This window comes from Lepidochelys olivacea, assembly GCF_965140295.1.
Source record: "Lepidochelys olivacea isolate rLepOli2 genome assembly, chromosome: 20".
Taxonomy (NCBI): Eukaryota; Metazoa; Chordata; order Testudines; family Cheloniidae; genus Lepidochelys; species Lepidochelys olivacea.
In genome coordinates, this window is record NC_140430.1 from 19,253,296 (window position 1) to 19,280,750 (window position 27,455).

The 27,455-nt window shown below is 60.4% G+C and overlaps 2 protein-coding genes across 2 annotated transcripts; both read right to left on the reverse strand.

The window, feature by feature from the left end:
- Nucleotides 1-3,510: 3,510 nt before the first annotated feature.
- BEST2 (bestrophin 2) lies at nt 3,511-13,797 on the reverse strand. The gene is made up of 10 exons (XM_084610854.1): nt 13,692-13,797; nt 10,700-10,878; nt 10,329-10,423; nt 9,596-9,829; nt 8,372-8,526; nt 6,494-6,571; nt 5,977-6,129; nt 5,629-5,709; nt 5,233-5,387; nt 3,511-4,536 (listed from the first exon to the last, which is right to left on the reverse strand). The coding sequence occupies exons 2-10, from the start codon at nt 10,849-10,851 to the stop codon at nt 3,957-3,959; spliced, it is 1,683 nt and encodes a 560-aa protein (XP_084466980.1). The 5' UTR covers nt 10,852-10,878; nt 13,692-13,797; the 3' UTR covers nt 3,511-3,956.
- A 3,533-nt stretch (nt 13,798-17,330) lies between these two features.
- GET3 (guided entry of tail-anchored proteins factor 3, ATPase) lies at nt 17,331-27,195 on the reverse strand. The gene is made up of 7 exons (XM_084610518.1): nt 26,899-27,195; nt 25,957-26,104; nt 25,185-25,333; nt 22,470-22,620; nt 21,970-22,077; nt 18,554-18,751; nt 17,331-17,992 (listed from the first exon to the last, which is right to left on the reverse strand). Exons 1-7 carry the CDS (start codon nt 27,057-27,059, stop codon nt 17,861-17,863), a joined length of 1,047 nt encoding a protein of 348 aa, XP_084466644.1. The 5' UTR covers nt 27,060-27,195; the 3' UTR covers nt 17,331-17,860.
- Nucleotides 27,196-27,455: the final 260 nt, after the last annotated feature.

Below are 27,455 nucleotides of genomic sequence, written 5' to 3' on the forward strand. Positions count from 1 at the left end.
GGGCTGGCTCTTGGCTGCTGGCTTGGAATTGGGCATCAAACTGAACTCCTTTCCTTGCCCGCAGCCCAGCTGGTCACGGGCAGTGGTGCTGCAGGTGGGTGGGGCTCAGCAGAGGGTAATTGCCCCCCGGACAGTGCTACCCCCAGTGTGGCACTGGGAGGGAGGGTGTGCTGTGCCCAGGGAGCACTTAACTCCCTGCAATCTGCAACACCGGGGACCATCTCACCTCTCCCTCTCTCTGGCCTCTGGAGGCGTTAACCCTCCCTGGGGAGCCCTGCCCTCTGCCTCAGGCAATGCCCGCTGGAGCTGAAGGCAGGAGATCTGGCTGGGGCCTGTCTCGCCCATCCCATCCCAGCAACTGCCCTGTGCCAGGAGAATCTCCAGCGGCCCTGGCGGATCAGCGCAGTCCTGCGGCCAAGCATCGGCTCTTCTCTAGCGCTGTTCAGCTGCAGAGCTCCCTGGTCCCCAGACAACGTCGCTAGTGTTAGCCCCACTTAGCAGATGGGGAAACTGAGGTGCCCAGCAGGCCCGGGGCAGAGCTGGGAATAGATCTTCCCTGCGGCTTCTAGATTCCAGCCTGCAGAAGAGAATAGCAGCCCCGCTCCCTCCCATTGGGTGGTTGGTACTCCTGGGCCTGGGACTTAACAAGTGCAGCTCGAGGCTGGAGGGATCCCCCCGTTCCCTCTAGCACCCTCCTGCAGGAGGGAGTTCCCAAGGGAAGTGGGTGATCTCCCAGGGCCAAGCGGAGACAAACTTCCCCCCTCAGGGGAAGCTGGCACATAGCGCCAGGGGCTGCTGGTGGAGAACAGCAGGACGGGAGGCAGGAGCTGCCGTGCTCTGAGCAGAGCCCCCGGCACTTGGGCAGCTGCCCAGTTCTCTCCTGCAACATGAGAGCAGCTCTGGGTGCTGCTGGAGAGAGAGGGTGTTGGAGCAGGGCCTGTGTGTTCCTCCACTTCTCCCCCACGCCCCTGGCTGCCCACCTCTCACCATCGGAGGGACTCCCCCATGCCCGTCGTTCTCTGCCCCTATTTACTCCTTCCAGCTCATATCATAGATTTCCCCACCCCCCTTCTTCCCCTGGGCTGGGGCTGCTCGGGGCTTGTCCCACAGGCTCTACTCCTCCTCCTGGCTGGGAGCTAAATCTGTGTGTGAATCTCCCAATTTCTCAGCCCCAGGGGCAAAGAGGAGGTGGGGTCTGGACCCTACAGCCAGCTGTGGAAACTCTATTTGCAGGAGTGGTCCTAAGCTGCTGGCTGGGGCTCCCCGTGTCCCCTGTATTCCTCCTCCCCCACTAGGTTTCCCCACCCTTGAGGCATCTGGCTCTCTCTGCCTTGACCGGGCCCTGAAAGTTTGCAAGGTAGCAGCTGGGGCGTTTAAAAGTTGTGGCAGGATCGACCCACAGCCCCAGGCCCTCACAGGCTTTCTCTGTACAACGTGGTGAGCCCTGCAGGGGGGGGCAGGTTTAAAACCATCCATCCATGCAGGAGAGCAGGGCCTACTCTCGCAGACACAGCTGGACAGGACCCCTGGGCTGAGGCTGCTTCCCTTGGCCTTTGCTAAACAGCAGCTGCTCTGGCTTAATTCAAACTGGGTTTGAGCCAATTTCAACTGGAGCCAAACAATTGGGGGTGGGGGTTGGTTCAGTTGAAAACCTGGCTGTGAGTTAAGGGGCCTGGAGTTTTTTTGACCTGGTTTGGCTGAAGGTGGATTGAGGCTGGAGTTAAAGGACACGGTGATTCCCTGCTGGGCCGGTGAGGCCCCGGGGGCCCTTGAGCCAACTCTGTACCCATCTCAGTCCAGCCCCCCAATTCCTCCAGACTCAGGGGATGTGGACAGCTCCCTGCTTCGAAAGCAGGCCCTGAGCGGCTGTGCCTTGCTTTCCCCCTCCCTCAAAGGAGACGACACCCCCACCTTTCCGCTCTTAATCACAGCAGCTGGCCCTGGGCATTTCTGTGAGCCCAGCCACTCAGCTGCAGATCAAACCGGGTTGGGGCAGGTGCCCTCAATGCTGGCCCGGCTCTTGCTCTGCCTGGCTTTCCAGCCCTGGGGGGCGGGAGGGTGAAGCAGCTACACCCCCTCAAGGTGTTTTTGGGTTGAGACCAGAAGGGCAAATTGGGACCATCTACAGCCACCCGCCCACAAACTCCACCCCCCAGATCAAGCACAAATTCTGGCTGAGCGGGCCCTCGGCTGCGTAGGCCAGGGGTCAGTCTGGGCTTAAAAACTGCCCCCAATGGGCAATCCATCAGCCCTGGTTCTGCCCCCTCTCTCTTAGGGGCTTGGCCAGCCCAGCTGTGAGCTCGGGGGCCAGCAGGAATCTCCTCCCTGTGAGCTGAGCTCAGGGCCGGTCTGGGTGCTACCAGCCAGGAGCAGCCAGCCAAGGGGTTTTTCTGTCCACGCCCTGCAGTGGCTCTTAGGAGCGTGACGTGAGCCTGCCCCCCGCGAGCTGTCGACCCAGGGCGGTGAGGGCAGCATGGACTACTACCAGATGTGAGCGGTTTTTAAGCCCTGAGCTCGGCGGTGGGAGACCGGCTCTCCAGGGGCCCAGGGAGAACGGTTTCAAGCACCACCTGGGAGAGTTGCTCCTTATTATATGCAGATGCAGCCACCTCTGGGGTGGGACACAGCTGCTTCTTATATGCAGCTCCCTCACCCAGCACTGAGATGCAACTCAGAGCAGAAGATGTAGCTGTTCAAACTAGGCTCAGGCTCTGAACCTGCTGGCCCACCCCCATCCAGGGCCCACCCCCATCCAGGGCCCACCCCCATCCAGGGCCCCCCCCCGGGTTCTACTCCTGCCCCCAGGGGCCAAATACCAGCTCCCCACTGCCACCCCCATGGCACAAACGTGAGAAAACAGGGCCGTGCGCAGGAGCAGTGCTGTAGCTAATGATGAGGACCTTTCCCTCATCTACGCCCAGGGGCAGGTCCCACCCCGGGGCATTCCTGGTCCAGCCACAGGCCGACATCACTTCTCCAGCAGGGTCCTAGCCCAGGCTCCGTACCCCACTGAGGGAATGTGAGCCAGAGGCACTGGGCTGGTAAGAGGGGCCACCAGCCCTGGTGCAGCCCTGGGAGGATACTGAGACAGTAACACCTGGGTCAAGAGGCCCTGGCCTGTGTTTCCTGCACCGCTACCCCGCCCCCTTCACCAGCCCACTTTATTTTAAACGTGAGCTAAGTTTCTGGAGGTGGGACTGGCCCCATCGCCTCTGTCCAGCAGAGCGCACCAGCCCTGCACGAGAGATCTGAGTGATAGTAGTTCCTTGTGGCAGAGGGGGAAACTGAGGCACACAGCTGCTCCCGCCATACTGCAGCCAGCCTTCCCAGCAATGCCCCCACCACCCTCCCCTGCACAAGACCCCACTGAAGAGCAGCTTAATAAAATTATATTTAAAAAGGCAGGAGCCAGACTGTGAAAGAAAAGGGATTGAGCCATTTCCCCCAGCCACAGAGGGGTGAGGCTCCCCCCGCATCTCAGCCGCCTCCCCCCCCATGTCCAGTCCCGGCTGGCGAGTGAGGGTAGAGGCCGGGGCAACCCAGCGCTAATGAAACGATGCCTCCAAGATTGAAGTTTGCAGCAGGGCCCCCCCCTGTTTTTCGGGGATGAGAGTTGAGGGGACCAGAGCTGGGTCCAGCACGGATCAGCCAGCAGGGGGTGCTGCACCACCAGGGCCCTGCCCGTAGCTGGGGAGACAGGAAGCAGACGGGTCTGGGTTGCTGGGGATGGGGGGGGAGCACTGATGAGCCTCCAATTAGCACCCCCCCATTTGAACCGTTCATCTGGCAGCACCAGATCTGTCTGGGCTCAGCTACCTTTGGCCCAGAACCAGGCCTCTCTGCCATCTCATCTAGGTGTCGGGGCCGCGCCCCCTGGCTATGGGGGGCCACCTGGCTCTGGGGTTTGGCCCCTCCTTCCCCTGGCCACAGGGCGTCTCTGCGCAGCACGTCCCGGCTCACGCCGTGGTCTCCTCCTCGATGGGGTTCTGCAGCCAGGGGCGGTAGCCGGCGCTGGGGGGGCTGCTCCGGGCGGGGGACTCCTTGGCGGCTCCAGGCTGCAAGAGGAAGGATGTGTCCACGAGGGGCCCCGTATCCTGCGGCGAAGGGAAGCCGCCGGCCACAGGGGCAGCGCTGTCGGGGTGAAGCAAGGAGACCTGGGACTGCTGGGCAAGGTCCGACTCCTCGGGCAAGGCCTCCTCGTGGCTGCCTGTGGCCCAGTGCCCAGCTTCCTCGCCCCCCTCCCAGCCCCGCTGCTCCGGGGCGAAGGGCCCCTCGCTGAGGGGCAGGCGGCGGGCGGGGGGCCCACAGCTGCAGTCCGTGCTCTGCGTGTCCTGGCACAGACAGCTGTAGGAGGTGGAGGCCTCCGAGACGCAGCTGTTCTTGCGGCGCAGCAGCGAGAGGCGCCGGCCGAAGCTGCCCGGGGCGGGCCCCGCGGACAGCAGCCGGTTCAGGAGGTGCAGGGGGACGTGGCGGCTCGGCTCCAGCCCCTCCTCGATCTCCTCCAGCGGCTGGAACTGCATGTCCTCCTTGGGCAGCCTGCAACGGAGAGACCGGGGATTGGAATGCAGCCACCTCTGGGGTGGGGCAAAGCTGCTCATTCTACATACGCTGAGCTGCAGCCAGCTCTGGGGTGGGGCACGGCCCCTCATTATACAGGAATCCCTCACCCGGCACTGAGCTGCAGCCAGCTCTGGGGTGGGGCACGGCCCCTCACTATACAGAGGTCCCTCACCCGGCGCTAAGCTGCAGCCAGCTCTGGGGTGGGGCACGGCCCCTCATTATACAGGAATCCCTCACCCGGCACTGAGCTGCAGCCAGCTCTGGGGTGGGGCACGGCCCCTCATTATACAGGAATCCCTCACCCGGCACTGAGCTGCAGCCAGCTCTGGGGTGGGGCACGGCCCCTCATTATACAGGGATCCCTCACCCGGCACTGAGCTGCAGCCAGCTCTGGGGTGGGGCACGGCCCCTCATTATACAGGAATCCCTCACCCGGCACTGAGCTGCAGCCAGCTCTGGGGTGGGGCACGGCCCCTCATTATACAGGGATCCCTCACCCGGCACTGAGCTGCAGCCAGCTCTGGGGTGGGAGGCTCCGAACTAAGCAGGTTCCAGGAAGGGGCGGCATCGTTACCATCCTATCCGCCTTAGTCAGACCTCAGCAGAGACGCCCAAGTGCCCCTGGGATCCTGGTGGTCCAGGGGCCAACCAAGGGAGCTCCCCCAGGCTTACGTCATGTCGAAGGTGGAGCCCTGGAAGGACGGCTGGTGCAGCAGGAAGACGGTGGCCGCCGTGTACGGGGCGCGGGGGTTGGAGGCGTCCCAGTAACGGTCCTTCTCCAGCAGGGGCAGGTCATTGTACATCTCGTCCACCGCCATCATGGAGACCTGGGGGGCAGGGGAGGGGTCAGGATCCCTGGGTTCTAGCCCCCACTCTGGGAGGGGAGTGGGGCCAGTGGTTAGAGCGGGGGCAGGGCTGGGAGCCAGGACTCCTGGGTTCTATCCCTGGCTCTGCCCCAGACTGACTGGGTGAGCTGGAGCCAGACACTAAGTTGGGGGAAGGGTCCCTGGTGGGTGTCTGTCAGGACCACACAGTCTATGGGGCTGGCAGCGGGGTGGGGGGAAGCACCTGGAAATTGCGGTCGATCAGCAGGTTGGTTTCGAAGTCGTCGTCGTCCTCCCCAAAGGGATTGATCAGCTGCTCAGCCACCTGGGGGGAGCAGGGCTCAACTGGAGTGGGGGGGGGCAGACCCTCCCCCAGCTCCCTGCCCCCCCAAAACCCCTGCCAGTCCTGCCCCTCTCCCTGCCCCCCCAACACCCCTACCAGTCCCGCCCCCCCCAGCTTCCTGCCCCCCCAACCCCTTCTGGGAGTCTTCCCACCCTCATACCCTGCCTGACCCCCTTTGCCAGCCCCAAACCTGCACCCCTGTCTTGCCCCCGCCCCCCAGGAGCCAGAGAACAGCCCCCCGCCCCACACCTTGAGCCAGCCCACGTAGAAGAAGAACTGCAGCAGGGTGAAGACCGGCACACACAGGTCCAGGTCGTGGCCCTCATAGCCCTGGGCTGGGTCCAGGAACTGACGCCCGATCAGACAGGCCACGAAGAAGCTGTACACGGCAATGGTCACCACCTGGGGGCGGGGGCGGAGAGTCAGGGCAGCGCCGGGCCCAGAACCCCGGCGTCCGGGCTCCCCAGCCCTGCCCCTCCCCTCCCCATCCCATCCCAGGGCCTGGAACCCCGGCGTCCGGGCTGTCCCTCCCCTCCCCTCCCCATCCCAGCGTCCAGGCTCCCCAGCCCTGCCCCTCCGCTCTTCATCCCATCCCAGGGCCGGGCCTGGAACCCCGGCGTCCGGACTGCCCCTCCCCTCCCCATCACCTCCCCTCCCCATCCCAGCGTCCGGGCTCCCCAGCCCTGCCCCTCCCCATCCCAGCACTGGGCCCGGAACCCTGGCGTCCGGGCTCCCCCAGCCTCCACTCCATGGGGTCGGAGCTCACCTGTGTGTAGACCAGGGGGACGCTGATCCAGTCGTAGTGGAATAACATGCTGCAGTTTGCACGGAAGTGATTCAGCTCCTGTGGGGGGGAAAAGGGGGCAGATCTCTGCTGGGGGGGCAGCTCGACAGCCCCCCAGGGACAGACTCGGGGCATCCCCATGAAATGCCCCCTGCCCAGCAGAGCCCCCACCACTGCTAAGGTGTCTCCCCACACTGGGGTCCCCTCTAGAGCTGGGGAGGGCTCAGTCTCCCCCATCAGCCCCCAGTTAGTGCTGACAGAACACAGCCAGCCGGGGGCTGAGCAGAGACCCAGCAAACTCATTACCTGGCAGATGAGGCCCTGGATTTGCCAGTCACCACCAGGGCCTGGATTCAAACCAGGTAGGACAAGTGGTAGAACCCAGGCATCCGGGGCTCCCACGCCCCTACCCAGAACCCAGGTGGCCAGGGCTGACCCACCCCCCTCCCCACCCACAGCCGGGCACAGAACCCCTGGTGCCAGGGTTCCCACCCCATCCAGAGCCAGGCACAGAACCCAGGCATCCGGGGCTCCCACACCCCGAGCCGGGCACAGAACCCAGGCGTCCGGGGCTCCCACACCCCGAGCCGGGCACAGAACCCAGGCGTCCGGGGCTCCCACACCCCGAGCCGGGCACAGAACCCAGGCGTCCGGGGCTCCCACACCCCGAGCCGGGCACAGAACCCAGGCGTCCGGGGCTCCCACACCCCGAGCCGGGCACAGAACCCAGGCGTCCGGGGCTCCCACACCCCGAGCCGGGCACAGAACCCAGGCGTCCGGGGCTCCCACACCCCGAGCCGGGCACAGAACCCAGGCGTCCGGGGCTCCCACACCCCGAGCCGGGCACAGAACCCAGGCGTCCGGGGCTCCCACACCCCGAGCCGGGCACAGAACCCAGGCGTCCGGGGCTCCCACACCCCGAACCGGGCACAGAACCCAGGCGTCCGGGGCTCCCACACCCCGAGCCGGGCACAGAACCCAGGCGTCCGGGGCTCCCACACCCCGAGCCGGGCACAGAACCCAGGCGTCCGGGGCTCCCACACCCCGAGCCGGGCACAGAACCCAGGCGTCCGGGGCTCCCACACCCCGAGCCGGGCACAGAACCCAGGCGTCCGGGGCTCCCACACCCCGAGCCGGGCACAGAACCCAGGCGTCCGGGGCTCCCACACCCCGAGCCGGGCACAGAACCCAGGCGTCCGGGGCTCCCACACCCCGAGCCGGGCACAGAACCCAGGCGTCCGGGGCTCCCACACCCCGAGCCGGGCACAGAACCCAGGCGTCCGGGGCTCCCACACCCCGAGCCGGGCACAGAACCCAGGCGTCCGGGGCTCCCACACCCCGAGCCGGGCACAGAACGCAGGCGTCCGGGGCTCCCACACCCCGAGCCGGGCACAGAACGCAGGCGTCCGGGGCTCCCACACCCCGAGCCGGGCACAGAACCCAGGCGTCCGGGGCTCCCACACCCCGAGCCGGGCACAGAACCCAGTCGTCCGGGGCTCCCACACCCCGAGCCGGGCACAGAACCCAGGCGTCCGGGGCTCCCACACCCCGAGCCGGGCACAGAACCCAGGCGTCCGGGGCTCCCACACCCCGAGCCGGGCACAGAACCCAGGCGTCCGGGGCTCCCACACCCCGAGCCGGGCACAGAACCCAGGCGTCCGGGGCTCCCACACCCCGAGCCGGGCACAGAACCCAGGCGTCCGGGGCTCCCACACCCCGAGCCGGGCACAGAACCCAGGCGTCCGGGGCTCCCACACCCCGAGCCGGGCACAGAACCCAGGCGTCCGGGGCTCCCACACCCCGAGCCGGGCACAGAACCCAGGCGTCCCCAGTCAGTCCCCCACCTCCGTTTCCACCCACCTCCATCAGCATCTTGAGGGCGCAGTTGTCCCGGACGCGCCCCTCCTTGCGAGCCTGGGCCGCCAGGTTGGTGAACCAGACACAGGGGATCCAGTACTTGTTGTAGGACGAGGTCAGGTTCTCGTATTTCTTGCGCTCCTCCCGGGTCATGAAGCCTGCGGGCGAGAGGAAGGGGTCACCCAGCCGCCCCCACAACCCAGGCCGGGGACCAAACCTGCGGCCTCTGCGCCCTGCAGCCCCTCCGGCCCCAGCTGAAGGGACTCACATGTCTCTGCGAGGTCTGGCCACCAGGGGGAGCAGGAGAGGCACATGGGGTTCGCCTCCAGCATGAGCACCCGGGACCCCTGGGGCACAAACTCCCCCAACCTCAATGCGCGGGGAGGAGGATTGTTACCGCCTGCCCCTCCCCCAGTTAGACGCCCCTTTCGTCAGCCTCCCTGGACAGTCCCCCCACCCTTTAAACAGATGCTACACTGGGACCCCTCACCTGGCACTGAGATGCAGCTGCTTCTGGGGTGGAGCGCAGGGGCTGTTTATCCAGGGACCCCTGGCCCGGCCCTGAGATGCAGCCTCCTCAGGGGTGGAGCAGGGGCTGGTTTATCCAGGGACCCCTGGCCCGGCCCTGAGATGCAGCCTCCTCTGGGGTGGAGCAGGGGCTGTTTATCCAGGGACCCCTGGCCCGGCCCTGAGATGCAGCCTCCTCTGGGGTGGAGCAGGGGCTGTTTATCCAGGGACCCCTGGCCCGGCCCTGAGATGCAGCCTCCTCTGGGGTGGAGCAGGGGCTGTTTATCCAGGGACCCCTGGCCCGGCCCTGAGATGCAGCCTCCTCTGGGGTGGAGCAGGGGCTGGTTTATCCAGGGACCCCTGGCCCGGCCCTGAGATGCAGCCTCCTCTGGGGTGGAGCAGGGGCTGTTTATCCAGGGACCCCTGGCCCGGCGCCGAGATGCGGCTGCTTTTGGCACGGAGGCTGCTTCACAGCTGCACGGCCGCGCCAAGGTTTTGATCAGGCCGCGACGTGAGACCTGGGCACGGCTGAAGCAGCGGGAGGGCGTTCGGGAGGCGGTCAGGAATTCCCGGTGCCGGACGCCGGCCAGGGTTCAACGCGCCCCCCGCGGCTCGAATGCGAAGTGGCGTTTTACTGGCCGCGAGGGGCCCTGGATTTTGTCTCCCAGCTGATCGGGGCAGGCGCGCGCCCCCTGCTGAGCCCCCGCCCCCGGCACCGACCTGCCTCCACCACGTGGTCGATGGTGGGGAACCGCTTGAAGACGGCCGTGCTGACGGAGCGCAGAAGGAGCACGGCCGAGAGGCTGCCGTAGCGCATCAGGGTGCGGCGGTAAAGCCGGCCTCGCTCGTCCCCGCCGTGCACGGTGCCGGAGATGGTGCACATCAGGCGGTCGGGCAGGGGCATGCAGGTGTACTGGCTCCACCAGCGATTCACCACCAGCGTGACGTAGAAGCCTGCAGGCAAAGGGACAAACCCTGGAGTCAGGGGCCGAGCTGGCCACAGGACCCCGGCGTCCTGGCCCCCAGCCCTGCCCGGGGACATCAAGCCCCAAAGCCAGACAGGTCAGCGGGGTCCAATGGGGCTGGGAGAGGCTCCGTTAGTGCCCCTTCCCCAGCTGGCCAGCAGGAGTCGCTCGCTCTCATCCCCATTCGACTGGAGGGTCCCAGCCCTGGCTTGAGGGGCCTAGCGGGATTCGAACCCACGGCTGGTCCCTCCCTGGTGGGAGAGCTGAGCCCCCACCCACAGCCCACGCCCCCCCATCCCCCCTCATGGCGCTACAAACAGCCCAGAGGGGCATTCTGCCCCCTCCCAGCACTTTTTCACAGGGGGGATCCAGTAGGGCCCATATACCCTACAGTGCCTGCCCTGGGAGAGGGCAAAGGGCCTGGGGGAGGAGGGCACCTGTCTCACGCAGGGGGCTGGGCGGGGAACGTGGGGGGTCCCGGCTCGTACCCAGCACGAAGGAGACGGGGATTAGGTTGGCGTAGTTGTTGCAGTAAATCACCAGTTTCTCAAAGTAGCGTTTCTGATCCTCGGCCAGGACAAAGCTGCGGCGGGAGGGAGAGAAATGCAAGAAGCTCGGTGCCCTCGCCCGTGGGGTTTCCACACAGACCGCGCACGGGGATGGGGCGCCCACACAGACGTGCAAAGTGATGCCCGCCCCTCCCCCCCATGAGAGTGCAAGCACACAAGCGTGCGAGGGGCCGGGGGCCTGCTCTCCACCCACGTGTGCAAAGAGCCACAAGCGTGGGTGCAAGTCGCACGCCCACCACAGCTGTGCCCAGGCCCAGGGGTACACGCGCGTGCAAAGGGCCCCCCCTCACCGGTAGGTCAGGCTGAGCCCCAGGTAGGTGGCGAAGAAGGCCAGGAACTCCTTGTACAGCAGCTTGTAAATGCTCCCGCGCCAGAGCAGGAGCAGTTTGTAGAAGCCCCCGAAACGGGCGTTGGCCACGCGGGCCGTGTAGGTGACGGTCATGGCGGGGTGGTGAGGGGGACACGGGCCCTGCAGAGACACATGGACAGCGATGGCCACGGGGCCAGAGAAATCAGAGACGGGAAAGGGCGGAAGGGATTTCAGGAGGGCAGGTGGGTCGCCCTGTGCCCTGGGGCAGGACTGGGGGCGACCCTCGTCCTCGCTTTGGGAGGGGAAGCCTGGTGCCACCCACCTGCACGCCAGGTGTGGCCCCGCTAGAGCCTTGGTTGTGTCACCTCCCCCGCACACCCTGTCTGTTGGCAGGGTCTGTACAGCGCCTGGCACAGTGCGGTCCTGGGCCGGGACTGGGGCTCCCGTAATCCAAATAAGGAGGGAACAGGGGAGCCCAGGGAACCCCTGGCGTGGGGGGGGGGGGCAGAATGTGGACCCTAGTAAGGGTGCAAGTGGATAATGGGGGAGCACACAGCCCTTGGCCTGGGGGAAGGGTCACAGAGCACCAGGCATGGGGGGCAGGGAGTCCCTGACACAGAGGGGGATGGGAGGGGCGCTACCCAGGCAGCTTGCAGGGTGGTGGGGGGATGTGGAGTCTCTGGGACTTCACGTAACCCACTAGTAACTCACTGTATGTTAACCAGTCCTCAGCGAAAGAGACCCCCCCGGCCCGTAAACTCAGAGTCACTATTCCCACCTTGTAAATTTCCCCCTCACCCCCAGATGTTTGCCCGAAATTGGGGAGAAAAGAAAAGAAAAAAGAAACTCAGCCCATGGCAAGTCTGTCCCTTCCCACCAGGATCTCAGACCCAGCCCCCTTTCTGGACTGCTCAGGAATCAGCTAATTCATTATTAATGTCCCCAGCCTGCTTTGCTTCCCCCCCCCCCCCAGCAAGGTTTGAAAGCCCTTTGCAGAAAGAAATTCCACTCACAAGATGCCACCCCGCTCCTCCTCTTTGTCTTGCCTTTCGCAAGGAGCCCAGAACCTTCCTTTGCACCGGGGATCGAGATTTTAAGGCCAGGCCCTATGTTTAGCCCAGGTGGCCATGAAAAGGCCAATGTTATCGGAGGGTTTGGGTTAAGACAGGGCCGAGGGCGGCCGGCGTGTTCCCAAGCCAGAGAGTTACACGCAGGGAAACACAGAGGCAAGATCGAGCCAAGGGAATTTGACGGGCGATCAGCAACTTTTGCCTTCTTAACACCCCTCTGTCAAAATGGGGTGTAAGCCCATTGGGGCGGGTCATTTCCCTAGGCTGGGAGACTCCAGCCACCTCTAAGATCGGGACCCCAATGGAAATCGAGGAAGTGGCTGAAATAGCTGGCAGAGAGCAAACGCGGCCCGCAAGTGGCATGAAAAGAGGCTGGGGAAAACACAAGTGAGGCAGCAAGTCTGTGCTCCTGTCCCCCATGTCGTCACAGCCGCACCTGCCCGGCTCTTAAAAGGCACCTACAATTATTGCCTTAGGGGAAAGGGGCCTTTTGTAAAAGCATTCCTTCTTTCCCAGCAGAGCTAAGTGACCCCGGGGTCTGCATACAGCAGGGAACCCACCCTCCAGCGCCCCCCCCCCCCCCGCTCTGAGCTCTAGATCAGACTCCCAGAGCTGGGCAGGGATGTCTAGCCCTTAGAGTAGGAGGGGGACACATGGCAGCTGGGAGCCAGCACTCCTGGGTTCTGTTCACAGCTCCCAGCCACCTACTCTAACCACCAGGTGACCCCACTCACCCTCCCATTGCTGGGAACAGAATCTAGGAATCCCGACTCCCATTCCCCCCAGCCCTAACCACTAGACCCCATTCCCTCCCAGAGCTGGGATAGAACCCAGGAGTCCTGGCTCCCAGTTTAAACCATTTTCCACAAAGGGACGTTACAAAATGTATCCAGGTGGGGGAGGGGGTTTAAAGTGGTAAATTTTTAAAGCTTCAACTAACTAAACTTTCCAAGAATAATTCGATCGTCACTATTAACAGCATATTCCCAAGCTCGCCAACAGCCACCACTAAACCCGTCCGTTATCATCATATTCCCAGCTCAGCCAGTCTGATAACCACAAGAAACGAGCACATTTCAATAGTTAAAGAGCAATTATGAAAAATATTCCCAAAGTATTCTAACACCTAGCAGGGGTCTATCTGTGGGTGACAGGGGTCAGATTCATGATCTCACTGTCTTGCCAGGCCTGTCATCTCTCTGAGCCCCCAAATGATTTTCATACTCGTTATTGGGATTTTATTGCAGCCCCTTTCAAACTAGCCCAACTGCTCCGAGACTCCTTGTTTTAACCACAATTCTTCTGATCTCGGGTCTTTTTGTCCTTCAAGCTTCAGCTCCCGGAGTCATGTGATGAGCAGACGCTCCCCGGAGTTTCTCGCCTTGCTAGCTACAGAAAAAGGCTTGAAAGTGTCCGGCTCCAGCAGCTGCGACAGCAGAGGGCCAACAAAAACAGCCCTCAGGTGACCAGGTTTGTCAGCGCCTGTCTGGAGATTTTGTGACTGGTGGCGTGGGGTGGGGGGGCACTTACTGACATCAGTTACACACACCCCCGGGCTTGTACAGCATGACTGGGGCTCTGAGGTGCTACCGTAATACACCTAATACTGTTCAGCCCCCAGCACAATGGGGTTCTGATCCTGGGCGCTACCATAATGACACCTAATCCTTTGCAGGATTGGGACTTGACAGGCAGGGCTCAAGGCTCCAGTCTGGAAAGGAGCTCAGCCCAGGGCCAGGTCTGCGGAGCTCCCCATGGGGAAAGAGGGGGTGTCTGTGGAGATCCCAATACAGGCTCACTCCCCCCACCCCAAAGTCCCCACTGTCTGCTCCGCACCGCACACTCCCACCCGCCATTCCCACCACGGCAGGGGCCTCGGATTTGGGGGAGCTTTGCACTGACCTTGTCTGGATCTTCCGGGTCTCTTTGCAATCAGACGCTGGTGGAAGAGAAATTAAACTGAAGGCAGCAAATCTATCCCCACTCTTCTCCTGGGGCGGGGCAAAAGGAGACAGGGCCTGGGGAGGAGCTGGCTGCTAAGCAGGTGAAGACACCCAGGGACCTCCAGCAGCTGGCAGCGGGACACCAAGGAGCTATTGCAGCTGCTTAAAGAGACCCCACTCCCCTGGGCTGCTGTTTAAATACCTCAGTGCCCACCCCTCTGACCTTTGTCCTCTCAGAACCCCCCCTACGCATGGGGCCTGAGGCAACCGGCTCCCTCCCTCCTGTATTGGCTTCTTCCTTGGCTCCGTTTGACAAGTCAACACCTCCAAGGCTTGATTCCTCAGTAGGCAAACAGCCCAGACAATGGACTTTCTCCAGCCGGGAGTCTCCAAAGCCCCCAGCACATTCTCCAGAGTTTTGCAACCCCCCTTCCCAGAAATGCAGGGCAGCCAGGACTCCTGGGTTCTCTCCCCAGCTCTGGGGGGGAGGGGGGAAGTGGGGTCTGGTGGGTAGAATGGGGGGGTTTTGAGCCAGGGCTCCTGGGTTGTATACCTGGCTGGGGTGGGGGCAGGGAAGAGAGTCTAGTGGTTGGAGTAAGGGGGGAACTGGGAGCCAGGACTCCTGGGTTCTATACCTGGCTCTGGGAGGGGAGTGGGGTCTGGTGGTTGGAGCAGGGGGGTTGTGAGCCAGGACTCCTGGGTTCTCTCCCTGGCCAGGGGGCGGGAATGGAGTCTAGTGGTTGGAGCAAGGGTGGACTGGTAGCCAGGATTCCTGGGAGGGGGGTGCTGGGTCCTGCCCTCAGCCCCTGGCCAGGTGTGACCCAAGCGAGCAGGGCCCTGGGGCACTGCTAAGTGGGGTGATGATCACGACCATAATGAGCAAGGCAGCTGCTGTGCCTGTGGGCAGGGGCTGGTGCAAACCCAGCACATATCTGACTGAGCACCCAGCTGCCCCCCCCCCCCATCAGCCCTGCCCTGCCCTCTGGAAACAATGCGGGCTGGGGGCTCCCTGCTGGTGGCCTAGGGCAGGGTGAGCTCAGCCCTGCCCCAGAGCAACACACATCAACCCCTCCCCACACATGGGCTGGCAGGGGTCACTGGGGCAGCACCTAGCCAGAGGTTGATGCAATACCAGGCCTGAACCCCCCCTTCCCCCATCATCTCCTCTCCCAGCTCCTCCCTGGCACATGGACCTACCTGCACTCCCCCCCACCCCGCTTCCTGTTTGTCTGCAAAGCCAGGGCTGGCAAGCGAGGAGGGGGCAGCTTGTGCCGGGTTAGGCAGTGGGGTGGGTAGCGTGGAGGGGAAGGGAGGCATCACTCCCAGCACAAGGGAGTGGGGCTGATACTGTTCTGGCAGCCCGGCACCCCTGCAAATGATGGCTGTAGAACCCAGGAGTCCTGACTCCCTGCCCTAACCCCTCAACCCAACTCCCCTCCCAGAGCAGGCCCTACTGGGCAGAGTCAACACCCCAGCTCTGAAACCCACCCCCTCATGCACTAACAGGAAATAGCCATGAGCAGGGCACTTGCCCTTTAAGATCAGCACTGGTGCCCACCGCCTTGCTGGGCAGCTTGGAGACACACGGCTGAGCGGGTCGGCACTAATGAGCCCCCCCAGCCCCTTGCTGGGGCAGACGCAAGTTCCAGACACGGACGCGGAGAGACTTACATAACCCCCTCCTGGACGCACACGGGGCCCCACGTGTTTCACGACCCCATCGCTGACGCCTCACAGCCCTGCTGCGGGCGAGCGCGGGCAGAGACGGCAGCGGGAGAAGCTGTAGCCTGCCCTTCCGGCCCAGGCAAAGCCAGAGTCTGGGAGGCCCAGCCACGGCCCCACCTAAGAAGGGAACCGAGGAGTCCTGGCTCCCACTGTGCTGTTCTGACTACTAGGCCCTGCTCCCCCCACCCCCCAGTGCTAGAACCTAGGAGTCCTGGCTCCCAGCCCCCCTGCTGTAACACCTAGACACCACTCCCCCCTCAGCTAGTGAGAGAACCCAGGAGTCCTGGCTCCTACTGTTGGCTTTGATCCACAAGACCAGGGGTTCTCAATCTGTTGTCCTGGTGCACTCAGAGGCTTCCCATGTGAAAGGGGGTCAACCCCGCATTATGAATTAAAAACATGTTTTTACATATTTAACACCATTATAAATGTTGGAGGCAAAGCAGGGTTTGGGGTGGACGTCAACAGCTTGTGACCCCCCCATGTCATAAGCTCACAACCCCAACCCCCAGTTTGAGAACCCCTGCACAAGACCCACCCTCCTCGTTAATGACCATCATTTGAAGCCCCTGGAGATAAGGCTGGTGCAATCCCCCCTCCAGCTTCCCGGCAGAGCCTCAAGCGGCTGGGAAGGAGCCAGGCAAACAAGACAGGCGCTTGGTCCCCTTCCCCCAGTGCCCAGGCAGAGCAGGGCAGCAGAGATGGGCCAGGGGGTAGGCCCCCAGCACCCTGCCAAGCCCAATTTAATAACAGCCTCCGGGCCCAATTCCACCAAGCAGAGGCAATTGACAGGGGGCTGGATTCAAACCGGGGTCACCCCAGTTTGCTCCATTTGCTGTCAGGGAAGGAACCAGGTCACCAAACCCATGGGGGGAAGGGGGGTTTCTGGGGGCAGCCCCCACTCGAGATCTGGGGTCTCCAGTGCCGGGGGGGGGGGGGGAGGGAACAATGGCATCTTGGCTTGCTCCCTGTTCCCAGCCATTGCAGGGGGATCCTGTCGGAGGGCCTGGCCTCCTGGCTGGCACTTGAAATCATTATCCACCGGATGATTGTTCATCCAGCCCTCCCTGGATGAACAACCTTACAGCTCTCTAGGGGGTCGAGAGGTTCCCCCACGGAAGACTGGGGCTCTCATCGTACAGAGAGCTTGGGGGTCACGAGTTTGAGGGCCTCAGCCGCCAACCTGCCTTGCCAGGAGATGCGGACTTGAACAGGAAGCTGCATCCCCCTCCACGCTGGAGGAAGCTGCCCACAGGAGGCAAGGGGAGCCGAGCGACAGATGGGCTGCTCTAACTGATGCTGGGGCCCAGAATACAGGGAACGCCAAGGGGACTTGAAGCCCCACCCCCTCAGCCCACATGCAAGGATGGAGTGACTGAGAATCCAGCCCTGCTCCCCCACCAGTGCCAGGAGTTGCTTTTCTCCCTTCTGTGGGAGAACAGTCACTAGGCTCCATCCCCACACCAACCCCCTTGTCAATAGATCAGTCGCACCCACAGAGGGATGACTGTCCTTCCCCAGCCCCTCTGCACTGCGTCACTGGTGCAGAGAGGGGGGGCGACAGAACCCAGGCGTCCTGACGCCCCGTGTCCCTGCTCTAACCACTCGCTAGACCCCACGCCTTTCCAAGCTGGGAACCAGAACCAGGGAGCCCTCGCCGCACCCCCCCACGGTACTGCCTCCAAATCAAGGCTTGAGTCCCCACACAGGACAGCGACCACCCTGCAGGAAGCCATGTGGGCTGTGCCATGTAGAGGCTCCCTGCTGACACCCACCTCTGCTGGGCCAAGGGGCACCCCACTCCCATGTGCAGCCCCTCCCCCACCCAAAGAAAGTCCCAGCCCCTCCCCGCAAGAACACCCCACAGCTATACTTTCCTCAGATTTTTTTATTATTATTATTATTATTATTTACATGTTTTTCCTTAAGCTTCGGGGCCTCGGCTTTGTACAACACCTGGCAGAGCCCCCTCTGACTCCCAGCACCCGGAGAACCCCCTCCAGCGAGGGGGGGAGCAGCAGAGCATGCTGGGAGAAAGAGGGGAGGGGAAAGACAAGGGACCCATCTAGTGACCTGTAGTGGCGTAGCCCCCTACGGAAGGGAAGGGGGAGAAGGACGTGGATTGCTGGTTTTTAATGCAGCCTTGAGACTACCGGGGGTGGGGTGGGGGGGGCTGTGTTAAGGGGAGGGAGGGAATCCAGTATTCTCCCTGTGGCAGAGAGATCCTGCCCCTCCTTGGAAGGGGAAATAAATACGACCCCCCCCACCCCTGCTGACTGCAAGCCTCCCTATCATGTGACAGACAGGGCAGGAAGGATTGTGCTCTGCAAGGGGGGGAGGCGGGGTCCTGGTGTGTAACTGACAAAGTGGAATGATCCAGACCGGAGCAGCGACCGCACGTCCCTAGTTGGCGCTGGGCGGCTTGTAGGGCTCCAGAAGGAGGCTGGAGAAGGTGTTGACTTTGTCGGCTCCTCGCACCTCGTGGGGCAGCAGCGGCAGCTTGACGATGTGGAAGTCTTCGTACAGGTCCTCCATCTGCGGGGGGTGGGGAGAGGTGAGAGAGAACCAGCCTCCCCCCACCCCCACCCCAGAGGGGGCACAGGCTCTGTGGTCCCATTTGGCCGTTGGTCTCTCTGCTCAAGGGGCTTCGCTGCTTGGTGCCATGGCCCCACCACGAGCTGAGCTGAGGCCTGACAAGCTGTGTCACACGCTGGCACTGGGCAGCAGAGCTGGAGGCCGGATCGGGGGGGGGGGGGGCCGAGCTGCTACGCCAGTGCTCGGTCTCATGTAGCAGCAGGGAGGGTTAAGGCCCCCAGGGCTGGGCTGGCAGACGCCTGGAGCCACTGGAATCCATAACAAAGGGGTTCTGGCTGCTGGGACACCTCTGTACCCACTGATCTCAGCCTCCCGTGCCAGAGAAGGAGCCTACTCCAGCCCCTGGGGGGTGGAGTTTGAGAAGGCTGGAAGCTGCCCAGTGGGGAAGGCGGGAAGGGGAGGTAGAGAAGGCCATGAGGAGCCCAGTCCAGGGGCAGGGAGTCTGCTAGAGGGAACCCAGAGGTATGGGTCCAGGGGGAAGCTGCCCAGCCCCCTCCCTACCTGGTCGAGATATTTGGACTGGATCTTGTGCCGGGCCTCGCACATCTTGCAGGGCTTCTCCGGGTCCGGGAATACCAGCTGGTTGACGATGATGTTGTGGGTGTCGATCTTGCACTTGGCCAGCTCCTGGATGAGGCGCTCGGTCTCGTAGAGTGACAGGAACTCAGCAATGCAGACGCAGATGAAGGTGGTCTGCTCCTGCCGGGCGGGGGATGACACCGTTACTCTGCTCTCAGGGCCCTTCCAGGACCCCCAGCGGGGAGGGGGGGGTGGTGTTGGGGGAGCACTGTTAGCCCCCATTTGACAGAGGGGGAAAATGAGAAACCAAGAATCGAAGAGATCTGCCTAGGATCACACAACACATCAATGGCAGAGCTGGGGATAGAACCCAGGAGTTCTGGCTCCCAGCTCTCCTACTCTAACCTGCTGGCCCTACTCACCTCCCAGAGCTGGGAACAGAACCCAGGAGTCCCCACTGCTCTTCCCACTAGACCATGCTCCCTTCCCAAGGCAAACAAAGTACAAAGCTAATGAGAATCTCACCCCACTGACCTGTATGCAACCTTCTCCCAAAACCCATGTCACTGATTGAGACCTGCGCAGGAAACACGCACAGGAAGAAGAGTTTGTTAAGGGAACTTAAAAGCCAGGCAGGCTCCCAAACCAAGGACAGCATAGCTTAAGAGCAGATTTAAAATGATCTTTTCTTATGCTTAGTTGGGAAGTTCTTTGGGGCAGGGGCTATCCGTCTGTCCTGTGTCTGTCCAGCAGCCAGCGCTGGGGGTGCTACTGCAAAACACTAAATAAATACACACAGTCGCTTTTAAAAGAAAAGAGCTTTCCCAGGCAGGATTAGATCAACGGGCCCACCCAGCGCCCTGTCCCATCCCCGCTCCCAGGATGGGACCCACCGTGTCCTCTTGCCCAGGGTCACTGCTGCCACACTAGATCCCACCAATGGTTCACCGGATCCTCACCTGTGTGTGTGGGGGTCCTAACCACCCAGCCCACATTGCTCAGTGGCAGGGGAGGGAAGAGGTTAAATCAGAGAAGACTGCACCCGTGGGGGTGGGGTGGGAAGAGAAGGGATTCCTGCCTGACCCCACCAGGCAATCAGCGTCTGCCCTGCAGCATCCAGAGCTGGGAGCAGCAGATAATGGGTGAGAAGTGACACGGCCCCCGCCCGGCCCTTTGCTTTTCAGGGCAGACAGATGGTGGCAGACAGGAGGGTTCCCCCTGCGGCAGCAAATTCCACAGCAGCCTCGCAGGAATGCAAAGGGACTGGTGGGGCTGGGTTCACTGTCGCCCCGAGAGGGGCGTTGGCAATACCAGGTCTGATGCTCAGTTCCATTGTGCTGCTGGAGCAGCCCAAAGGGGGCCTTAAAAAGTTAGAAACTCCTCCTCCCTGCCCATGCACACCTCTGTGTGGGGTGGCTGGAGTATGCTGCCTTATTAGGGTTGCCAACCCTCCAGCATTGGCCTGGAGTCCCCAGGAATTAATATTAGTCCTTAATTAAAGATTATGTCACGTGAAGAAATCTCCAGGAATACATCCAACCAAAACTGGCAACCTTATGCCCTATAGCTATTCTCTGCTTCCCGGAGCTCATAGGAATCACAGCACCAACTAGAGCAGCCTCAAGGCTTCTCTAACTTGCACCAGCAGGGCCCCCAAAAACGCAGGGAGCACAAAAGTGACCGGAAGCCGTGTCCTTCATCCCTGCCCCATGTGCAGGAACAAAGGGACCAGGAATCAGCCCAACTCTGTCAGACTCCAGTTTGCATCAAATACCAGACAGAGCACCTTTCTCCAAAGCCTGTTTGCAACTAGCCTTGGGCTAGTGCCAGAGAACTGGAAATTGACCAACCAAGGGGGTCAAACTGACCGGTCCAGTTTCACTGTCCCAAAGGGAGGGACAAACAAATGTCAAGAGCGCCAATGGACTGCTGAGATGTCTGGGTGACAGGTGCTGCAGGGATGTTGCCATCCCAACCGAAAAGATCCCTCCCCTTCCTACCCAACCCTGGCTACTAACACTTGAAGGAGTTTTTCCCCCTTGATGTAGGGAATCCACCTCTCCGGGAGGCAGTAGCTAGGTCAATGAAAGAATCCTTCCCTTGGACTACACATGTTGATCTCACTCCAGTACTCAGGGCGTCACATTTTCATAGCCCTGTACGACACAGTTAGGTCTAACTTTTGGGTGTAGACTGGCCTGGGACTCAAGAAACTAGGCTCTCCCCCAGGCTCTGCAACAGAGCCCCGGGCAAATCATTTAACCCTCTTTGTGCCTCATGTGAAAATGGGGCGGGAGCTTCCCCCCTTCCTCGCAGGGATGCTGCAAAGATTGGATCTGAGCCCATCACAACAGATTTCAAAATAGGTTCAGCTAAACAGGAACAAAGAACACAGAGTTCATCAGGAACAGCTGGTGTACTTTAAATTTGCATCGTACGTTAATCCGCGTTAACTCGCAAGTGTAGACAAGCTCAGGCCACAAGAGCCAGGTAAGAATGTAGACAGAGGCCTTAACTGTAAGCTCTTCGATACCGTTCAGAGAACGGCCATGAGAGGAAAGGGGTGGAAAACATGCCTTACAGTGCTGGCCTCAAGGAGTGAGTCTATTTAGATTAAGGAGAAGGCTAAGGGCTGACCTGATCACAGTCTGTAAGTACCTCCCTGGGGACCAGATCATAGAGCTTTGTCTGCTAGACTGAACTGCCCAACAAACTCCAACAGCTGGATGCGGAAGCTGGAACAATTCAGATGGAAAGGTGGAGGCATGGAGGGTAATTTATCACTGGAAGAACTTAATAAGGGCTCTGGTGCATCCTCCATCACTGGCAATTTTTAACTCTTGACTGGCTGTTTTTCTGCTCTAGTTCAGACAGGAATGAATTCAGGCCGGTGCCCTACAAGTCAGACTAACCAGCGGTTCTCAAACCATGTTAATAGAGTTGCCAGGGCTGGCTTAGATTTGCTGGGGCCCAGGGTCAAAGCCCAAGCCCTGGACAGAGGGACTAAGGTTATAGGCCCCCTGCCTGGGGCAGTATGGCTTTGGCCCCCTTTCCCCCCGTGGTGGTGGGGCTTGGGTGGGCTCAGGCTTTGGTCCCCTTTCCTGGAGTCCTGTCGTAATTTTTGTTGTCAGAAGGGGGTCGTGGAGCAATGAAGTTTGAGAACCCCTGGACTAGATGATCACACTGCTCCCTTCTAGCCTTAGGATCTATACGTGTAGGTCCCAGCACAATGGGGCCGGGTCGGGGCCTCTGGGTGCTACTGGAATACAGACAGATACTAATTGTGACAGTGTCTAAGCACTACGTGCCTTGAGTCTTCACTGCGTTCTGTGCGGGTGCTGGGCTCAGACAAAAAAGGCAACGATGGACCCGCCACTTCCCCCTTGTTGAGTTCTTACCGGGTCTTTGAATTGCTCGCTCACTGACCGGATGACGGGGAGCGTCTCCTCCAGCTTGGAGGCCAGCTGGTCGGCATTCATGTCCCCCAGGCCAAGCATGTTACACATCTGGAGAGAGACGGGGAGGGAGGCAGGGTTAATAGTGATTCAATGCCACAGCTCAGCTCAGAGAACCGGCCAGTAGCTAGCGCTCCGAGCCCAACAGGGCCATGAGCTGGATGCAGTCCCACGGCAGGCTCAGCCAGCTGGACCCCAGGACGGGGTGTCCCATAGCCCCAGCCAAACCCAACCTGACTTACGCCAGAGGAATACAGAGCCATACCCACGAGGGCCCACGCCAGATCAGAGCCGTTGAGTGCGACACACCATGACCCAAGCCAGAGCAATCGAACGCTGCAGGGCCCAGCCCACAGTCTAGCTCAACCCCACCCAGATCTAGAAAGAAAGCTACTTGCCGAGAAGAACCATGCAATGGCTCCCCAGCTCCCTTCCCCACTTACCTGAGATATGAAGGGGCTGATCTGGTTCTTTATCTGCATCAGCCGTCCCAGGCCCCGCTCCACGATAGTGGGGAAGTTGAGCAGTCGCAGTGTGTGCCCAGTAGGGGCTGTGTCGAACACCACCACGGAGAAATTCATCCCCTTCACCAGCCTGTATGTGCCAGACAGACATTAGCACCAGGGTTGGGAGCAAAACCCCCCTCAGCTCATTCCCACAAGACTCTGGGGAACCCCCCTTCCCTTCTCCCTAGTGCTGGTAAAAGGTGTCAGACTATGCAAACCAGTCTCCCGCCTCCCTGGCTGTAGTATATATCAGAGAGCTCTGTCCTCCCTCCCTCACCTTTGGAGGTGATCTTGTCCTGCATAATGGTACATCCCAGAGCACCTCTCTGTAATGGAAAGGAGGACTTGTGGCACCTTAGAGACTAACAAATTTATTAGAGCATAAGCTTTCATGAGCTACAGCTCACTTCATCAGATGCATGCGGGAAGTGGTGTGGGCCAAGGGACATGCTGGTCGCCCTTCCTGCATCCCCCATTGGCCTGTAGCGGCAAACCGTGGCCAGTGGGAGCCGCGATCGACTGAACCTGCGGACGCAGCAGGTAGACAAACTGGTCCGGCGTGCCATGGGTTTTCCCTGAACAAGCAGCAGACCGGCTTTGAGAACCACTGGCCTAGAGTGCCCTTCCACGTGCAGGGGAGGGGCTTGTTCTCCATATCTCCCCTCCCCACTGTAATAAACTCACACTTGGGTAACTAAGTCCCCTAGATAGGCCCCCACACAGGCTGAGCAGTGGCACCTAGCTGGGAGTTCACCCTCTGTGGTCCTTTCCATGCTTGGCACAAATTGGCACAGTGGGTGGATTCCCAGAACTCTGGCCACGTTAGACAGGAGCTGGATGGCTCAATCAGCTGTCAGATGGGGGTGGATCTGGACTGGGATTGGCTACCTAGAATTTCATTCCCATAGTCAAGAGTCCCAGGTGAACTACACGCTGCGGAGGGAATGGGTTTTGCTTCTGCTTGGTTTACATTTCCAAATGCTTCGCTGAGAAGCCTTTCAGAGTAGCAGCCGTGTTAGTCTGTATTCGCAAAAAGAAAAGGAGGACTTGTGGCACCTTAGAGACTAACCAATTTATTTGAGCATGAGCTTTCGTGAGCTACAGCTCACTTCATCGGATGCATACCGTGGAAACTGCAGAAGACATTATATACACACAGAGACCATGAAACAATACCTCCTCCCACCCCACTGTCCTGCTGGTAATAGCTTATCTAAAGTGATCACTCTCCTTACAATGTGTATGATAATCAAGTTGGGCCATTTCCAGCACAAATCCAGGTTTTCTCACCCTCCGCCCCACCCACACAAACTCACTCTCCTGCTGGTAATAGCCCATCCAAAGTGACCACTCTCTTTACAATGTGTATGATAACCTGGATTTGTGCTGGAAATGGCCCACCTTGATTATCATGCACATTGTAGGGAGAGTGGTCACTTTGGATAAGCTATTACCAGCAGGAGAGCAAGTGTGTGTGTGTGTGTGTGTGTTTTGGGGGTGGGGGTGGGGCAGAGGGTGAGAAAACCTGGATTTGTGCTGGAAATGGCCCAACTTGATTATCATACACATTGTAAGGAGAGTGATCACTTTAGATAAGCTATTACCAGCAGGAGAGTGGGGTGGGAGGAGGTATCGTTTCATGGTCTCTGTGTATATCATGTCTTCTGCAGTTTCCACAGTATGCATCCGATGAAGTGAGCTGTAGCTCACGAAAGCTTACGCTCAAATAAATTGGTTAGTCTCTAAGGTGCCACAAGTACTCCTTTTCTTTTTTTGAGAAGCCTTTGTGATTGTTCTCAATAACTGTAATATTATGATCGAGCCTAGAGGCCCGAGCAGAGATCAGGGTCCCACTGTGTCAGGTGCTGCACAGTGTGGGAAGCCCTGCCCCAAAGAGCTTGCAGGGCAAACAGAAGAGCTGGACAAGGGAAATGCTCTTAGTTCCGCTTTACAGCTGGGGAACCGAGGCCCTAACAGCCACAGCCACTAGCCTGTAGTCACAGCAGACACCTCGGGCAAATAGAGGTCTTGAGTTTATGCCCTGTCCATTAGGTCATCCCTCTGACCCTGCCAACAGCTACGCACGCAGAGTCAGCAGGTGAACCCAGATCTCACAGGCCCAAGCATGATGCCATGCGGATGTGGGGGGGGAAACGTATCCACCTTGAAGACCTATAGCCGCCTTCTGACTATAATGGTACACTCCACCCCCTTGCTGATGGTCTCTTACCCCCCGTCCCATCCCCATGTGACAGATGTGCAGCCACATTGCTTAACACACTACAGGAAGGTGCTCAGACCAGTGACAAGTGCAGTATGAGAACCTATATAGAAGACAGTCCTCTTTCACTGACAGATGGTCTCATTCCCACCCACAGTGCTGTAATCGTACATTCTAGTGACCCTCATCTATAGGTGGTCTCATCCCCTGCCTTGACAGCACATCCAACCCCTTCTCCTTTCCCCACATAATGGTACATCCCAACCCCTCCTCCCCTACCACAGGTAGTCTGTCCCCAACCTCTCCTCCTCTGTGATAGGCAGCCTGCCCTTGTCACCCTTTTGTCAGATCTATTCCAACATCAACATCAACTAAGCTTCCCAATCTCTTCAGGCAAGTATCATGGGCCAGTGCCAGGCTGCTGAGCTCACCTCATCACCTCCGCATAGCTCATGGCCTCATCGATGCCGGGGAAGGCGCTCATGGCCTCCTGCATCATTTTCTTGCCCATGCTCAGCATGTTGTCCTCCTCAAAGAACTCATCCGGGAGCTCAGCCACCCCCAGGCTGGGGTCGATCTCCTGGGGAAAGGGAGGAGAAGGGGGCAAGCATTTAGCGAAGAGTGGCCTTCGCTGTCCAAATGATGGGAGACTTGTTGGCTCAGCACCAGCTCTTGCCTTCCACATGAGAGCATGACAGAGGGGAGATGAACACATTTCAGAATGCCTGATGGGTTAGAACAGGGGCTAGGAACCAGAGCTGCTGGATTCTATTCTCTGCTCTGGAAGGGGAGTGGGGTCTAGTGGTTAGAGCAGCGAGAACTGGGAGCCAGGACTCCTGGGTTTTATTCCCTGCTTTGGGAGTGTGGTCTAGTGTTTTGAGTGGTGGTGGTGGTGGGGGGAACGGGACGGACGGGCTAGGAGTCAGGACTCCAAGGCTCTAACTCTTGCCTCTGAAAGGGAAGTGGGGGCTAAAGGCTGAACGAAGGGAAACTGAGTCAGGACTCTTCCCCCTCTCTTCCCAGTTCTAAGAAGCTTGATCGCGTGGTTAAAACAGGCAACTTGGAAGCAGGACTCCTGGGTCTGTCACTGCAAGCACTGGGGGACTCCGCTCCAGCCCTGCATGTGGCAAAATGAGCCATTGGAAACCCATCCTCTTCCTCCTTCCTCTCCTGCCCCCTCCCCGCCCACCAGCCCTAACTCACCATTGCAAACAGGTTGTCATAGCCCTTGACTTTCGTGGGGACCTTGGAGAATTTCTGGTCGAAGGCATCAGAGATGTTGTGGGCTGGGTCGGTGGAGATGATGAGGACGCTCTCGCGCACCTTTGACAGCTGCACGGCCAGGCTACAGCTGTTGCGGGGGACAAGTCAGTGGGTGTGAGAAGGAGAATAGCTCTGGGAAATCCAAGGGGTTGGGAATAGCAGGAGGGGTGAGGCGTGGGATAGGGGGGCAGGGGGCACTTTCAACTCTCCCCTGCAGGAAGCATCTCACCCCCCCTGCCCAGCTGCAATGGTAGATTCCGGCTCCCCTGCAAGTAGTCTGTTCTCCTATTCTCCCCCCCCCCCCCAGCATACTGGTACATACCAAGTACACCAGTAGAAGAGTCTTGTTCCTTGGTGCAATGGTATATCCCAAGCACTCCTCACAAGTTATCCCCCTCGCCACCCCCATAGTAATAACATGCCCAACCTCGCTATCATGGTACATCCCAACCCCTCTAAACGATCTTCCCACACCTCTCCCCTACACAATGGTACATCCCAACCCTTCTAGCCTACAGGTGGTGTCATTCTCCCTATATACTGCCATGGTCCATTCTATTGGGCCCTCATCTACAGGCAGCCGCAAGCTGCCCCCGTGATGGTACATCCAACCCTTCCTAGGGGCCTCGACACTCCCAACCGTCATCCCTCCCTCTCCAAAGTAATGGTACATCCCAACCACTCCCCCTTCTCTCTACATAATGGTACATCCCAACCCCTTCAGGTGGCCTTCCCAAGCCCCAACCGCTCCTCTTCCCCCCCCATAATGGTACATCCCAACCCCACAGGTGGCCTTGCCACCCCTTCTTCCCCCATAGTGGTACAGCCACGCACGCTCTCAGGCCCTCCGCCCGCTGTAACAGTCTAACCCACCCCCCTCACCTGCAGGTGGTTTTGCCCACTCCTCCCTTCCCCCCCACGAAGATCCACTTGAGGCTCCGCTGCTCGATGATGTTGCTCAGCGTCGGCTCCAGCGGTTCCACATCGGGGGCGTCCTCGAACTCGTCCGCCTCCAGCCCCCAGCCGGACCCCGCCGCCGCCATCTTGGAACCGGCTCACGTGACTCGGTGCTGCGCCAGACCATTCGCGGAGGAGGAAGCACAGAGTGAACACGCAGCGACAGAAGAGGGAGCTGGGCCGCCCTACCCCGTCACGCTCGCCGTACTGTCCCCCGCAGTCTACAGCAATGGTACAGTCCGACCACGCCCCCTCATCATCTGACTGGGTCACGCAACGAGCCCGCCCATCCTGATTTTGCCCGGAAAAGTTCCGCCCCTTTGCCTCCTCTGATTGGTCCCTACGACATCTGCCTTACGTGATTGGGCTAAAGAGAGGGGAGTTGATTGGTTCGTTGGATTATAGGGCGCCGACAGCCTCACTTCCACCCAAAGGGCTCCTGATTGGAGTCGAGGGTCACGATCTGGCCGATCATTGGCCGT

What these genes read in the sequence shown, in the direction of transcription:
- GET3 (XM_084610518.1), bottom strand. Translation starts at nt 27,059, where the DNA reads ATGGCGGCGGCGGGGTCCGGCTGGGGGCTGGAGGCGGACGAGTTCGAG. An exon ending in AGCTATGCGGAGGTGATGAG is followed by an intron (nt 22,621 to 25,184) that starts GTGAGCTCAGCA and finishes TGGCACATACAG; the next exon opens with GCTGGTGAAGGGGATGAATT. An exon ending in AGTCCAAATATCTCGACCAG is followed by an intron (nt 17,993 to 18,553) that starts GTAGGGAGGGGG and finishes CACCCCCCGCAG; the next exon opens with ATGGAGGACCTGTACGAAGA.
- BEST2 (XM_084610854.1), bottom strand. Translation starts at nt 10,851, where the DNA reads ATGACCGTCACCTACACGGCCCGCGTGGCCAACGCCCGTTTCGGGGGC. An exon ending in GGGCTCAGCCTGACCTACCG is followed by an intron (nt 10,424 to 10,699) that starts GTGAGGGGGGGC and finishes CTCCCGCCGCAG; the next exon opens with CTTTGTCCTGGCCGAGGATC. An exon ending in TCTACGTGGGCTGGCTCAAG is followed by an intron (nt 5,710 to 5,976) that starts GTGTGGGGCGGG and finishes TGCTCCCCCCAG; the next exon opens with GTGGCTGAGCAGCTGATCAA.